Source organism: Pochonia chlamydosporia, chromosome 7, assembly GCF_001653235.2.
Source record: "Pochonia chlamydosporia 170 chromosome 7, whole genome shotgun sequence".
Classification (NCBI taxonomy): domain Eukaryota; kingdom Fungi; phylum Ascomycota; class Sordariomycetes; order Hypocreales; family Clavicipitaceae; genus Pochonia; species Pochonia chlamydosporia.
The window spans coordinates 1,007,594-1,022,312 of record NC_035796.1 but is presented as its reverse complement, the minus strand read 5'-3'; the positions used below and the strand labels follow the sequence as shown (position 1 = coordinate 1,022,312).

General features: G+C 49.7%; 4 protein-coding genes across 4 annotated transcripts; 2 read left to right on the top strand and 2 right to left on the bottom strand.

Annotated features, from left to right (window-relative positions):
* Positions 1-402: 402 nt before the first annotated feature.
* VFPPC_16617 (hypothetical protein) lies at positions 403-1,493 on the bottom strand (the record flags this gene model as incomplete). The annotated part of the gene is made up of 2 exons (XM_018294370.1): positions 403-778; positions 868-1,493. 2 exons carry the CDS (start codon positions 1,491-1,493, stop codon positions 403-405), a joined length of 1,002 nt encoding a protein of 333 aa, XP_018139839.1.
* Positions 1,494-4,913: 3,420 nt separating this feature from the next.
* VFPPC_07193 (sugar transporter) lies at positions 4,914-6,703 on the top strand (the record flags this gene model as incomplete). Its single annotated transcript, XM_018286100.1, has 3 exons — positions 4,914-5,066; positions 5,229-6,509; positions 6,575-6,703. The coding sequence occupies 3 exons, from the start codon at positions 4,914-4,916 to the stop codon at positions 6,701-6,703; spliced, it is 1,563 nt and encodes a 520-aa protein (XP_018139840.1).
* A 1,379-nt stretch (positions 6,704-8,082) lies between these two features.
* On the top strand, positions 8,083-10,237 carry VFPPC_07192 (5'-nucleotidase; the record flags this gene model as incomplete). Its single annotated transcript, XM_018286099.1, has 3 exons — positions 8,083-8,368; positions 8,441-8,496; positions 8,558-10,237. 3 exons carry the CDS (start codon positions 8,083-8,085, stop codon positions 10,235-10,237), a joined length of 2,022 nt encoding a protein of 673 aa, XP_018139841.1.
* A 157-nt stretch (positions 10,238-10,394) lies between these two features.
* Positions 10,395-11,645, bottom strand: VFPPC_14178 (chitosanase; the record flags this gene model as incomplete). The annotated part of the gene is made up of 5 exons (XM_018291948.1): positions 10,395-10,465; positions 10,520-10,642; positions 10,720-11,041; positions 11,090-11,427; positions 11,477-11,645. The coding sequence occupies 5 exons, from the start codon at positions 11,643-11,645 to the stop codon at positions 10,395-10,397; spliced, it is 1,023 nt and encodes a 340-aa protein (XP_018139842.1).
* Between the last annotated feature and the right edge of the window lie 3,074 nt (positions 11,646-14,719).

Genomic DNA, 14,719 nt, shown 5'->3' with positions numbered 1-14,719 from the left:
GTCTGAAACAGTGTAATTTCCTTTGTCCAGGCGATGCCTCTGATTATGAGTTGTGACTTCATGCTAAGAATGACATATACCCAGAATGACCTAATACATACATACATACACACTTCATGACTTGTTACCATTGTGAACTGCAAAGAATGATTTGTATTTTGTAATGTAAAGTAATGTAATTTGAACGAAAAGGTGTGATGTACTACAAATAGAAAGAAAAGAAAGAGAAAATGCAGGCTATCTAAGTATATTAGGGCCGCAAAGGGCATGTAAAAGGACGAAAAAAAAGACCCAATAATTCCCAACGCTGATGCAATCGAGGCAAAGACTCGCTTATGCCAGAATGTTTTTTAGACGCCACCCATACAACTCTTCACTGCTCAGAGCTCGTCGATCTTTAGCTTAAAATGTCCGTGTCCCTACGCTGCTTGCCACGCGTCTCTTGTATGTTTCCGCATAGTCAATTCTCTCCAACGTGCCCCATCCATACGCAAAGAGCCCGAGGGCTAACCATATAGAAGTGATGATTGTGCCAATGGGGAAAATCATAATCTGCGTACCCGGTAAGATGAAGGCAATGGTGCGGTTGCGCAGGAGATCTTGCTGGGCAGTGACGGCGGCTTGAGCAGCAGAAAAGTCCGACATAACCATGGACTTGCTAAAAATTCCTGTCAAGAAAGAAGCTTCGTTCATGGAGACGTTGGTGGAAGCCGAGCCTCCGCCGGCTCTGGCGGCGGTCAATGAGAGAGTTGGGATGAGGACGGCCTCGAAGGCGGCACTGTTGGTAACATGGTTAGAGAGTTAGGAAGGGCAACAGGACGCAGGACAAGAACGCAATTATCTGGGGGAGGGAGCTAATAAACGTACAGGGACATGTTCTGAGCCATCTTTGCTTTATCAATTTGACCCACAAACATGTATGCTTGAATCAGTCGAGGGGTGCTGACAGCATCTCGTGGGGAGAGAACTTGAGTTTGATTGCCGATTCCTATTGCGCCTGTGGCTGAGATAGGACTGACACTCGCGCCGTTATATTGCAAAGCAACTTTAACATTTTCTGGAGGGATACCGCTAAATGCATCCCGAGCGTCAGAAATGCGGTACAGTCGCAGCTCGGCTTCAAATACACCTGTGTTTGTGTCCAGCGCCGGCAGATTGTAGCAGATGCAATTCCCTGAAGGATTTGTGCTCCGCGGAAGTGGCATAAGAGCCTTGACACAAGCTGCATTTGTAGTCTCCTCCCATGCCGTCCTGTTTAAGGTGCCATCGCTGTTCAGCTTGATGTCCCCATTTGTTGTCTCTGCGGCATTGTTGATGATTTGTCGCCGGCTTAACACTACGGGAATAGAAGCAGTATTGAGAACATCTGAAAATGGCCGTTCCAGGACATCGTCTGCTCGAAGAATAGAGCTGGCTGATATGAAGTTGCTGACGCCCAGTGTTCCGGAGAACAGACAAACGGCTGACATGGCCATGCCAGAGAAGCTCCTCATGACAGGCTATGGTCCGACGGCCGGCGACTTTTGACAATCCTGCCTAAGGGTATGCGGTTTCTTTGATCTGCTCGTTATTTTATAATGTTCTTTATTCTCGTTGTGCTGTGTATCTCGAGGGGTTTTGTATGCCCGTGATCGAACGACGCGCCGGGCGACTTGCGATCAACTTCTTCGTAGAGTAATGAGCACTGCCACAGGCACTACGAGAGTGATATTTTCTGTCCCAGCTCAGCCGGGTAAGTCTGTTGTGACACCGTCGGTGGGTGTATTCAAATTTGCTCACGGTCAATGGACGTGGAGTTGAGACTGTCAGTGGGCAACTTGATGGGCAAGCAGAGCAATAGACATCAAATGTGAAAGAAAAATTCCCAAAACTGGACCCGAGATAGTTAAGAAGCGCGAAGCGGGAGCCAAGGCCTTGCCCAAATTATTTTGCTCGGCACCCCAGTCTGACCAAGCCAAACATGACCAGTTGTCTGTAGCATCCCTTGCACCTTGTATCCGGCCCAGCTTCCCCAAGTTGAGTTTCAGCGCCGAAAGCGTGGTGATAGACTATCCTGGTTCTGGATGGGTGACGAACGACCCAGCCGCGACGGCGTTTCTGGTCGTTGGCCGCAACATGGCACGTTTCTGCGTGGTAGATGTATGGTAGATTGACCGGCGGGAGAACTGGTGATGTTACAAGCTGCGGCACGTGGACCCTCAGGAGGATCAAGCCTTCCGACCAGTTGAATGAAGTCAAACCGTGGCGTTTCCATCTCCAATCCCCACTTCGATATTCGGCAGCCCCTCTGGTTGGCCGATCTCATGAAGTCAGGGATGTGCCTGCGAGTCGTTGGTGCGACATGGCGGGAGTGCCACTTTACCACTTTGCCAAAGTCTGTCTGGCATTGAGACACGAACGAAACCGGGCCGTCTCACGGTGAAGCAAATGTGGCCAAAGGGAAACAAGAATTTGCCGTGCCAATGTGTGGAAATGCCAGCCTTTGGATTGTGACCGATTGCCCAAAGCAGCACGTTGAAGGCACTCTGATGTTTTCCACTCCCGGCCCAAGCTACTCAGGTGACGAGTGCGAAGAAATTGAGGTGTGCGGCGAGGCTCGCGGTCAATGCACATGAGTCAATGCGTATCAATGAAGACATTGTGCAGGTGACGAAAAAAAAATATTATGTTGCTTTCTGCTGTACATTCTTATTTGGAGGTGGACCAGAAGTTGAGGATCCGGGCCGGATTCCCATGTTCGTGTTGATGAAATCGTCCGGTCTTGCAGCATGGTGCATGTGTCAGGTTTGAATCCGTGTTTGCTGTTGGCCGGGGTGGCTAACGGGCTTGACGCTTTGGGTGCAGGGTCCGACGTAACTTGATTGAGATTTGGATCAGGTCTGGTTTGGTGGATTGATGGAGTGGGAGAGTGGGAGAGCGAGAGAGTGACAGCCCACAACATCCAATCCAGGGGTTGACGAAGCCGTCGTCTCGTTTCAGTTGTCCCAATCTGAAGCCATGTCAACACTCTCAGACTTGGAATTGCCATCAGTTGCGAAGACAACTCTAATCACAATATAACACCAGCTCTTTCTACTGAAGTATTTTTCCGTCGCATACCTTTTGCAACTGCATTGCTAAGAGTCGTAAGACGCCGTCGCAAACCTGAGGCATCCGATGACTCGCCCATTCTTTCCCATCTGAGATTCTGCCCTCTGTAGGAGAGGTGCAACCTCCTTGGCATGACTTCAACCTTCCATTGATATCTTGTCCAGCTGTACGTTCCTCCATTGATGGTATTCTATTGCATCAATCAGCCCGCCGTCGCCTGTGACCACCATGCATTGTGACAATATAATAAAGCTCGTTAGCTAGAGGTGACGGGCTGTATTGCTTCTTTCCTCCGCGCTGCATACGTCTTGTTTATTAGAGGCGCATTTGTGTTGCCGTCTGTTGACCAGAACTCATCCGTTTGTTTCTTGCATTCACCGTACTGTACAGTACTAAAAAATTAAGACTCATTGACACTGCGACTGCAGGCTTGGTACGAAGTCAAGGTCATGTCCAGAGTCCAGACTACGCAGGTGGAGCATCACGTCCACTGGTTGTAATAGCCTTTGAGCATCAGCCCTCGGCTCAAAGCGACAACTTGGATGGGCCGTGTATTTTTAGGTGACGGCTCAGATCTGTGGTGTGCTGTGCTAGTGACGAACTGACAGTTCATAGAAGTGTTGTGGGAGTTCTGGAACTCATGGGTCATTTGTGCACTGTCTTACATTGTTGCCCACCTTGGCTGGTCTCAAAGAAACCAATATCTGCACAGTACCGCGCATGCCAATCCCATATTCACTATTCACTTGTTTTGCTGCTGCTGCGAAGGTTCGGTCACCTACGGCGACGCCGTTCGCTTACGAGCAATCAGTCCGGTAACCCATGCCATGACCGCGTTATGAAATGGAATCATGAATATGTCCGATGACGTGCTGCACACAATCTTGCACCACCCATGTCATGGCCCCCAGCCAGCTGACAAACGATGCACCCATCAGCAAGGCTAGCTTGGAAGCTGACAAGTTGGTGATTGCCTGGTGGCTGTTGAGCAAGTTCAGTGGTTTGCTGATGCCCTTGTTTTTGCTCTAAGTGGTAAGGGATATTGTTGCTGATAGGAATTTGTGATTGGAACAAGTCCAGTGCGTGCCTTGACTCTTGACGCAACAGAGCGACTCCAAGTGGATTGACGGATCGGTCCATTCACTCCAAGGAGAATTGTGATACGTCGGGCGCCAGACGACACGGCTCATAAGGTCCGGGCTCGAAAAATAAGCACCAGAGATCAACCAAGATTGTTTCTTGTTCACGCCTTCAGCCAAGCTAATGCGGATCTGCTCCTCCACAAACGCATCCAGTTAGTGGCCATGTGGCGCCGCCGCTGTTCGTCTTGTCAATCTAAACCCGCTTCAGAATATCTCAGAGGCCAATCATGGGAACCAGAGCTTCATCGCGCCATCAGTTCCGCGCCTTTCAGAGCTTATAATTGACGGTTTTCGCTGGTAATCTGTGCGTCTGTGGAATCGGGGAGGGCGGCTGCAGGGTTTCTCGTGCATCGGTGAGAAACTTGTGGTATTGGTAGCACCCAGTTTGTACCAAAGTGCGTCGTGCATGGAGCTACATGGAGCTACCCATGATGGACGTTACGCCAGTACATTTGTGATGTTGATGTCGTGAATTGCCAGGTCACCTGGTGTGCAGTCTGCACCAAACTGTCTTGTAGATTAAAAACAGGCGAGTGCCGCTTGCACCTTCCCTCCACTGACATTGAATTGGCTTCCCTCCTTCCGTCCTGCGTTCTTCACCTCTCTCCAAATCACCCCAGTGCCTCTTCTCACCGGGTGGCTGTCAAATCCGTCAATAGCTTCCTCCCATACCCCGTCATAATGGGATACGGCGGCACCGATGCCGACGAGCGGTCGACGCCGCGCGACGAGTATAATAGTAGCATTGACTTGAGCGAAGATGAACTTTCAATTGTACCCAAAGGCACCCTGGATCCCGTCTACGAATCCAAGGCTCGTCTTTTGAATCGCGCGGTGAGTATTGTCATGCAATTTTACCTTTTGATTCCTGTTTGCCGCCAAGTGTCTTGTCTGAGACTTCCCCTCATTGTGACGTGCCACTACTTCACATTTTGCTTCACCAGGCACGTGCCAATCCAGGGCTTCTTGCTAATGCATCACCGTTTGTGAGAATAGATTCGAGAGATTGGCATGGGATGGTACCAATGGCAGCTTTTCATCGTTGTTGGATTTGGCTGGGCTAGCGACAACCTTTGGCCCATTGTTACGTCACTGATTCTCCCACCCATCGCAAATGAGTTCAATGTCTCGCGGCCGCCACTTTTCACGCTCGCGCAGAACATTGGTCTCCTAGCTGGTGCTGTCTTTTGGGGGTTTGGATGCGACGTTTTCGGCCGCAAATGGGGCTTCAATCTGACTCTAGGCTTGACAGCTGTCTGGGGACTGATTGCCGCCAGCGCTCCGAATTTCGCTGCTGCGGGTATATTTGCTGCCTTTTGGTCGTTTGGTGTTGGTGGCAACCTCCCAGTTGATTCTGCCATCTTCTTGGAATTTCTGCCGCAATCTCACCAATATCTTCTTACTGTTCTCTCGTTGGACTGGGCTTTGGCACAGGTTATTGCCAACTTGGTAGCCTGGCCCCTTTTGGGGAATATGACCTGCGATGAGAAACAAAAGCCATGCCTACGCAGTCAAAACATGGGCTGGCGGTATTTCGTCATTGCAATGGGTGGCTTGACCCTCATCATGTTTGTGATCCGATTCTTGCTCTTCAAAATCTACGAATCACCCAAGTATCTGGTTGGCAAAGGCCGAGACGAGGAAGCTGTTCGCGTTATCCACGAGGTTGCGAAGCGGAACGGCAAAACGGTCTCTCTAACTGTCGAAGACTTGAAGGCTTGCGAGCCTGAGGGATATGTTGCCCAGACGAATGCCACTGCTGCAGTAAAGCGAAACCTCGAAAAGGTTGATCTCAAGAAGATCAAGGTGCTGTTCTCTACCACGCGAATGGCTCTTAGCACCGGTATGATGATGGCTATCTGGGCTTTGATTGGACTTGCATATCCTCTGTACAATGCGTTCCTGCCTTACATCCAGGCTAGCAAAGGCGCAGAGTTTGACGACGGTAGCACGTACATCACTTATCGAAACAGTCTCATCATCTCTGTCCTTGGCGTTCCCGGAGCGCTACTGGGAGGGTTACTTGTCGAGTTGCCACGAATTGGCCGAAAAGGCACGCTCTCTATCTTCACCGCTCTCACCGGAGTCTTCTTATACTGCTCTACCACAGCTTTGAACAGTACCGCCCTTCTGGGATGGAACTGTGCATTCAACTTCTGCAGCAATGTCATGTACGCGGTACTTTACGGCTACACGCCGGAGGTCTTCCCGACACCCCAGCGTGGAACTGGTAATGCTCTGACTGCGACTTGCAACCGTGTCTTTGGAATCATGGCAGTAAGTTCTCGAATATACCAATGTACAAATAATCGAATTTGGGGGCCACACTAATTCCTTGACAGCCTATTGTTGCAATGTTTGCGAATCTCAAGACGGCGGCCCCTGTGTATACGAGCGGAGCCTTGTTTATTGCTGCGGGAATCATGGTTTTATTATTACCGTTCGAGTCGAGAGGAAAAGCGGCACTCTGAGGTGGAGATGTAAAGACTCAAGAGGGTCATTGTGTCACGGATGGATACCCAACTCGCGGACGACTTTGTTTTGAACAATTCATTTGGACTGGTGTTGACAGCCGAGCACACTTGACGTTGGAATACATGACTCTGTCAGGCCATTGGCACGTAAATCGAGGGAGTTTCCTTGTGCTTGTATATCAGCAGAACAATCTTGATTCTTTTTGCGGTGCCTGCGAGACGCTCGCTGGTACGCCGGTCGCCTTCCCAAGCCGATGTCGCACTTCCCTTGCCTCAACCCGACAATGATTTATTTGGATGACGACTGATTTCTAAATGACTGCTTCAGTGTATAAATCTGAGCTAACGCCTGATTATCCGTTCTAGTTTGCGAGTCAAGTCGTGCCGCTGTGAAGGACTCCAGCGCCGACAATGTGGCACGTTGTGCTGTAGTGGCACGATCAAAGCGCCACTGATATGAGAATGCAGCCGAGACCAAACTACTCCGTACTCCGTAGATGACATATCCGCTGGGGTCGAAATGCAGCTTGCCGAATTGTGTTGTAAATCAGCTCAAGGAAGTCGCGGTCACTGAACCAGTGTGACCTGTCGAATTTTTGGTGGCTGGCCTATACCCAGGCCGACCGACATTGAAGCCCAACCAATTTATTCCTTACACTTACTTGGTGTGCATGTAAGGTAGTGTCCAAGACACTAGAAGATGTAGGAAAAATTGACGACTTTAGTTTGTATGAATTACTGTACTACCTGGGTTATAAAAGACCCAAGCTGGGACCAGACCGTTTCTCAGATTGCCGTTGTGCCTGAGTGATAGAGTTGGTGCATGTGGGGTCAATTGGATGATGACCCTGATCTAAGACACGGGCAGCAAAGACCAAGACCAGGGTAAGGCAAGGTAAGGCAAGGCAAGGCAAGGCAAGGCGGGGCAGCACCATCAATGCCCCGCCATTGTATTTTGTCTGACATGGACATCAGGAGGCCTTTGACAATACCCGAGACAACATTGGCTGGCTGTGCTTCGTGCATCTTCACCCAAACATACAAACAATTTATTCCAAGCGCATACGCCTTTTCTGCCTCTACTGAATGGCCATCCGGTCAATTCATTCATACCTAGTGGCTACCGCAAATTTCGTCTTTCAGTCGTCACGTGGGGCAAAGACGAAGCCAAACAACTGTGTCCAAAGCTCCCCCAAAGTACCTTGTTTCATCAACCCACCAGACATCAGCTGCTGCGCCACTTGGGGAAGCAGCTTCAAAGTTGGGCGTTTCGGCGTTTCTCACCTTGGCCTCCGCATCTTTGCTTAAACAGATTCGAACTCTGGACTTTTTCTGCACTCGTGTAGCTTGCTTGCAACTTTGGTAGAGAAGCAGCCATGACACAAAGCAGGAAGAACCAGCCTAGCGCGGAACCGCAAGTGACGTATTCATCTGGCCGAGTGCACCGAGACACCCGAGAGGTGCCTGATTTGCGATTGCTACACTACAACGATGTCTATCATGTCGATGCAGCGAGTGCGGAGCCAATTGGAGGTCTTGCACGGTTTACAACACTATGCAAGGAATACCAAGAGGGTAAACAATACGAGGGTCAGTCTAAGATCTTGACGCTTTTCTCTGGGGATGCCTTCAATCCTAGCTTAGAGAGTAGTGTGACGAAGGGTAAGTTTACAGTCCACATGGCCGGAGACAAACACATTGTAGAAGCTAATTCTCTATTTTTTCCCTCTTAAGGACGACACATGGTTCCTGTTTTGAATGCAATTGGAACCGACTGTGCCTGTGTTGGGGTGAGTTGATTCGAGCAAGGCTTGCCGTGAAGCAGGGAAACTAATCGAGTTTTGGCACTAGAATCACGACTTTGACTTTGGCGTCAAGCAATTTGAGTATCTCGCGACCAAATGCACGTTTCCCTGGCTCATTGCCAATGTACTGGACCCAGCCCTCGGCGAGGATGTACCCATTGGCAACGCCAAACGAACTCACATGCTCACTACGTCCAATGGCATAAAAGTCGGACTCATCGGTCTAGGTGAACGAGAATGGCTGGCAACGATCAATAGTCTGCCACCCAATATCATTTACAAGTCTGCCACTGCGACAGCAAAGGAACTCGTCCCCAAATTGCGAGAACAGGGTGCCGAAATCGTCATCTGCCTGAGCCATATGCGAGAGCCAAACGACAATAAGCTCGCTGAACAAACAGACGGTCTTTTTGATATTATTCTTGGCGGACACGATCACTACTACAACCACAGCTTCATCAAAGGCACGCATGTCCTGCGTTCGGGTACAGATTTCAAGCAATTGAGCTATATCGAAGTCCGGAGGAAAAAGGACGGCTCGAAGCGATGGGATTTTGATATTTGGCGACGAGATATCACTTCTACGGTTCCTGAGGATGAAAAGACGGCCAAACTGGTGAATGAGTTGACGTCAAAGCTGCAAAAGTCGCTCTCAAGACCGATTGGTTGGACGGCTATGCCTTTGGACGCTCGGTTTAGCACCGTTCGAGTCAAGGAATCCAACCTTGGCAACTTTGTATGCGACGTCATGCGCCGATACCACAATGCAGATTGCACAATCATGGCATCCGGTACGATTCGCGGAGATCAGGTGTATCCTCCGGGTGTCGTGCGAATCAAAGATATTACTACCTGCTTCCCGTTTGAAGATCCAGTTGTGTGCCTCAAGGTCAAGGGCCAGGCGATATGGGATGCATTGGAGAACGGCGTATCGACGTATCCAGCGCTGGAGGGCCGGTTTCCTCAAGTATCAAATATTGTATTTGAGTTCGATCCTAGCAGGGAGCCTGGGAAGAGGCTGAACTTTCTGCAAATTGGTGGTAGGCCGTACGACCCAGAGGCAGAATACGTTCTAGTCACAAGAGGCTACATGGGCAGGGGAAAGGGCGAGTACTATCCACAGATAGAACCTCGCTGTTCACGTATACTAACTGAAGTAGATGGCTACACTAGCCTCCTTGTCACCTCTGAGGGAGGTAATGCCCTCGAAATCATTGACGAAGAAAACGGCATTCTCATCTCTGCCATACTCCGTCAATATTTCATGGCCCTACGCACTATCGGACAGTGGAAGCGCATTTCAGACCACTGGGTAGGCGTAGCGGAACAGGCCAACGTTCCTATATCTCCCTCCCATACTCGCGACTCCGAAAAGATGCTGGGACTTCACAGACCACCCAAGACGGATGACGAAGCAGCAGGTGCTACGTGGAAAGGCTTCCTACGACGAAGAGTTGGCCTGCATAAAGAGCCATTAAACGATGACGACGACGACCATTTTTGTCCGTCAGCAAACAAGGATAGCAGTGATGATGGAGACGAGGACATGGACATGGACTTGGAAGTCTTGCTGCTGAGAAAGTTTTGGTCGAGGTGGGCGCGGAAGGCGGGTGTCAAGTCGACGGTTTGTGAGCCGTTGAAGGATGGGGATTGTGCGGTGGATTGGACGAGGGTTATTGCGCCTGTGTTGGAGGGACGGATTAGAATGGTGGGAGGGGATTCATAGCATGTTATATGACGATTGGATGAGCATTTAAATAGTAGGTCTAAATTGGAAGCGCATCTTTTATCTTCACTTGTATGTACCGTCTTGTAACTGATTATATCGCGTCCAGTAGCGACATGGTCTATTCCGAGGGCAGAGGGATATGCTCGATAGCCACTTACTGCGCACATCGACCACTTCGGCAGACCAGAGAATCGGCGCAGTCGTTCTCATCACGACAAGATGCGCCTACACAGTCGTTAGTCATGGTCCTACAATGGTTTGGTAAGACATGTTACTTACCCTGGCAATGGCCCTCCCAGCTGCAAGGAGGAGGAGGAGGAGTCGAGCCACCTCCGTTGCCGCATTTTCCAGACTGGCAGGTCAAGTCGTCGGAACAATCGTTATCAGAGCCACAGGGGGCGCCTACAAGATCAGCATTCTGTACACCAAATACCAGATGATATTGAGATTGTAATCTCAGAGCAAACTCAAGGACTCACCTTCGCAATGCCCCTTCCAAGAACAGTTCCCAGAAGGAGGAGGAGTACCACCACCACCACCAATCCTCTGAATCAACCGATCACCCAAAGCGGTGATGCTATTCTCAAAATCATTGCAATTTTGGGCATTCCACTTCGCACCACGCGCTCCAGGAACAGCATCCCTACCCGGGAAAGCAATATACAAAACGTCATTACCATCATGGCCCGCATTGCCATTGACACCACGGCCAAAGCAAGCCGTAGCAAGCGAGATGGACGCCTCACCAACCATAGCTTCAGGGCCATCGTCACCATTCTCATCGCCCCAAACGCCGTAGATCTAGGATACATTAGCACGGCAGCTTTCTCAAATGACACTCACACCCACAAGTTTATTGTTGCAAACGACAGCCATTACGCTCAACGGCTCAACACCATGACGCTGCGGGTCAAAGTTCGGATAGCCAGGCCTGCTGCCTGAGTTGCCGAAGACAACGTACGGGTGCGCATTGGCATCTAGGTCGCGCTGGCCGGTGCCGTAGCCGCGGACTGTATCGGCAAAGGACGTGATGGACTGGGTGTCGCCGGAGGAGCCGCAGCGGCCGTCGTCTGCTGGGCCGTGCTGGATGCCGTCGCAGTCAATGTCCATGTTGACGAGCTGTCCGTTTTTGCCTTGCAAGTAGATGACGTTGTAGTCGTTGATGTGGTCGCCGCAGTAGTCGAAGTCTAGGTTCGTTAGATTTGGGTGTCAGGGGGTTGGTGAGCGTAAACGTACTTCCTGAGTCGCCTTGGATGCTGTGAAAACCACCGGCTAGAACGTTACGACATTGTCGTTGACTGCGAATGCTGTCGTAGAAGCTCTTGACGTTGGAGGGGATGTCACGCGCCGTGGTGACGGCGGCGAGGGCAGAGAGAGAGGCGACAAGAGAGGTTTTCAAGATCATTTTGAGGGATTGGTTTGGGATGTTGACGTATTGGGACTATCATCTTGGAGTGGGAGGTTTATATACTGGTTTGGAAGATACATGACGATGAGGATGGGGAGTTACTCGGTTGGCGCTTCTTCGGACTGATCGAATTCAGCTTACTCTACATGGAGCTATCAATGCAAGCCAAGGATCTCACTAACAGACTCGAGCTTGACGGCAATGTCTCATTGGAAGTTATGCAGTCTGGCTCGGCACATCGCTAGTCCAGCGGACTGAGGGATCCATTCATCGTCCCACCTCGGCATCGGGGCATAGCATCGTGGACACGCCAAATTAGCTTCACTGGTGGGAAAATCGAGTGGTACATACTGCAGGTCAGCGTGCGGTTGCATTGTGTCCAGGGACAGACGTGGCCAAGAAGACGGACACTCCACTGAGTTGAGTTTGCCTAGAATGGCAGTTCGGAGATGAGGACTGATCTCGAGGCGAGAGAGTGGATACATGGGAATGCCTTGACGGTGCCCTGGTGATTCTTTTTACTTGCAGAGTGAGATTTTCCCTGAAGAATGGACGACGGTTTTGTCCTTTGACGGTGAGGGCGCTCGAGTTGCTGAGAATATAAACCGCTTTTTGTTTTTCCAGAGGTAGCGGAAATACTCGAGTTGCAATGAGAGAGGTATCAAAACACGGGAATGGCTGCCGGTGAGACATTGGCGCGGACTTGCTAGAAATAGGATATATTCTTCGACACATGCTGTTGATATGTGGCATGCAAAGCACAGATGTTAGATGTGTTAGTCGGGAATAACAGCCCTAGAGACCGCAGTGTTGGCCATCCATGATCGTCGCCCATTTTACCCAGCTGGTAGGCATAGACGATGCATGTTGCTGGCTTCTAGACCAGCATCGAATATTGGATCCCAGGAGACGTCATGACGATGTGCCGACTTCTTTTTGGGTTGCTAATGAAAATCAGGTACTGGCGTCAATCCGGCTCGATTACCTGCTCACGGAGACTGCAACTCAAGCTATCCCTAAACAGGGCGTATTTTGTAAATACCATACTTTGGCTGCTGAAAAACTGGGATTGATGGAATCAGGGCATTCGGAGGTGTCTATTATGTGAGTTGGGTATAGACTGGCTTGAGGTTGATTGGTAGGGTATGTACTATGTAAAGTCTGTGGTAAACCGTATTTGCCCATATACAAGTATACTTAAGTACACAAATATAGCTCAACATATCCCAGTATACACTAACAAATCTCAATGTACGTCGGCATACGATGCGATATGCGATACGTCAATGAAGCCACGGCCAACCAAGATGACACCGTTGTTCACACTCACGATGCCCAACTACCACCGCGGTAGCACTGTCAACCAAAAAGAACATTGAAGCCATAGCTGCTTCATGGAAAGACATACGAAATAAATAGGATGATGAATATTCCCATATAAAGTCTGGTTTATTAGAGAATAGAGTAATGATACCTATGCTTGTCTACTGCTAACAGTGAACGAATTAGCAAGAGCAGAATTTTTCAGTGTTTGACTTTTCACACAAGACAGTAGCACTACTATCTAACCAGAGGCTAATTAAGATGACCAAGCCTGATACCAAGGGGTAAACTGAAAAAGATATGAATCTTTTGTTGGCCTTGCTTGTCCACCGTGTCCACGGCGGGCTGTCCGGATCTACATGCCTTTGACCTCCCATCATACAACATCACCACGACGCAGCAAACGGCTCACTAATTCATGCATCAAACAAAGTGTAACCCATTCCAAAATGATATCGCTACCCGTCATGCAAACAGGTACTCGCTGCTCTATACAATCCGAACGCCAAATCAAGGTATTCCCCAAAATCAGAAGCCCACGAGTAAAGATGCCAGCAAAACTCCAAATTTGACCACCAAAACGAGAGACCCAATTCCTCACCCGCTCATCATGACCAAACTACTCTTATCCCACTCCTAGCGTATGTCATGCCGTTCTCCCCATTCTCTTGATCACCACGACGTTCGTTTCCCAAACGCAAACCAGGCCTGTGGCGTCCCCTCAACTCAACGCACAGCCAATACGCCAGCAAAATCGCAAGGATACCATATATCAAGGCGAGACTCCATCCTCCCAAGACGACGAAAAAGTTTGCCGTTTTACTCAGTACACGTATTATGTCTTCGAGTGTAAAAGGTGTTGCGTTGTTTTGAACTTCGGAGGCTGTGCTGCTCTTAGCCATTGTAACTGCGTGTTGTAGGTTGTGTGTGTAATTTGTTCTTTTTGCTGGATTTGGATGAGGATAATCACACAAGAGGGCGAGCTCATAGGCTTAAATATCAGAAAGACAATATTATTGAGTTTGTAAAATAAAAGTTTCTGGACTGCGTGGTGGTTAAGCTTTTTGCGATGCGAAAGTATCAACTTTGTTGGCAGGTCCAGCCCATTAATTCGCCATCGCCATGTCAAAGAGCACCCCAAGCTTGACCGGTTGTTCTTACTCCAAGTAATAGCCATTCACCAACGATATCGTCATCCCATTCCAAGTGTCTAGCCATACGCCCTGAGTCCAACATCACAGCCTAGATTTATGATGGCAAGCACTGGGCCTCATAATACTCATTGGCACATCCGGGCCCCAATACTCAGCGAAACCACCCTCCTCACCCAGCTGTTCATATCGGCCGCTGCCACGAAAGCTGTACCTTCGACCACGACCACGACCACCGAGGGTGAGTGGCAAGGGCGCCAATCGCTTGTTTGTGATGTTTCGTCGCTCCTTGTACCTCTTCCATCGGGGGCTACAAAAACCGCAGCAGAACCAAATAATGGTGAACAAGCAGAGTACTGCAACGATGGCGAGGAACACCAATACCGCCACTCTCATGGATGCGGTGTGCTCTTCGTCTCGGTCTCGGTCATCTTTAACCCCCCCTGCGAGATTATTGAGGATTGGAAGTGTGTTTGATGGTGTATATGATACGATGGCGGGCTGCACGTAGTAGTCCATTGTGGTTCTTGTACGTGTTTGCTGTATGTCGGACTTTGATGTAACTGATGCTTCGAGAAGGAACTGATGCTTCGAGAA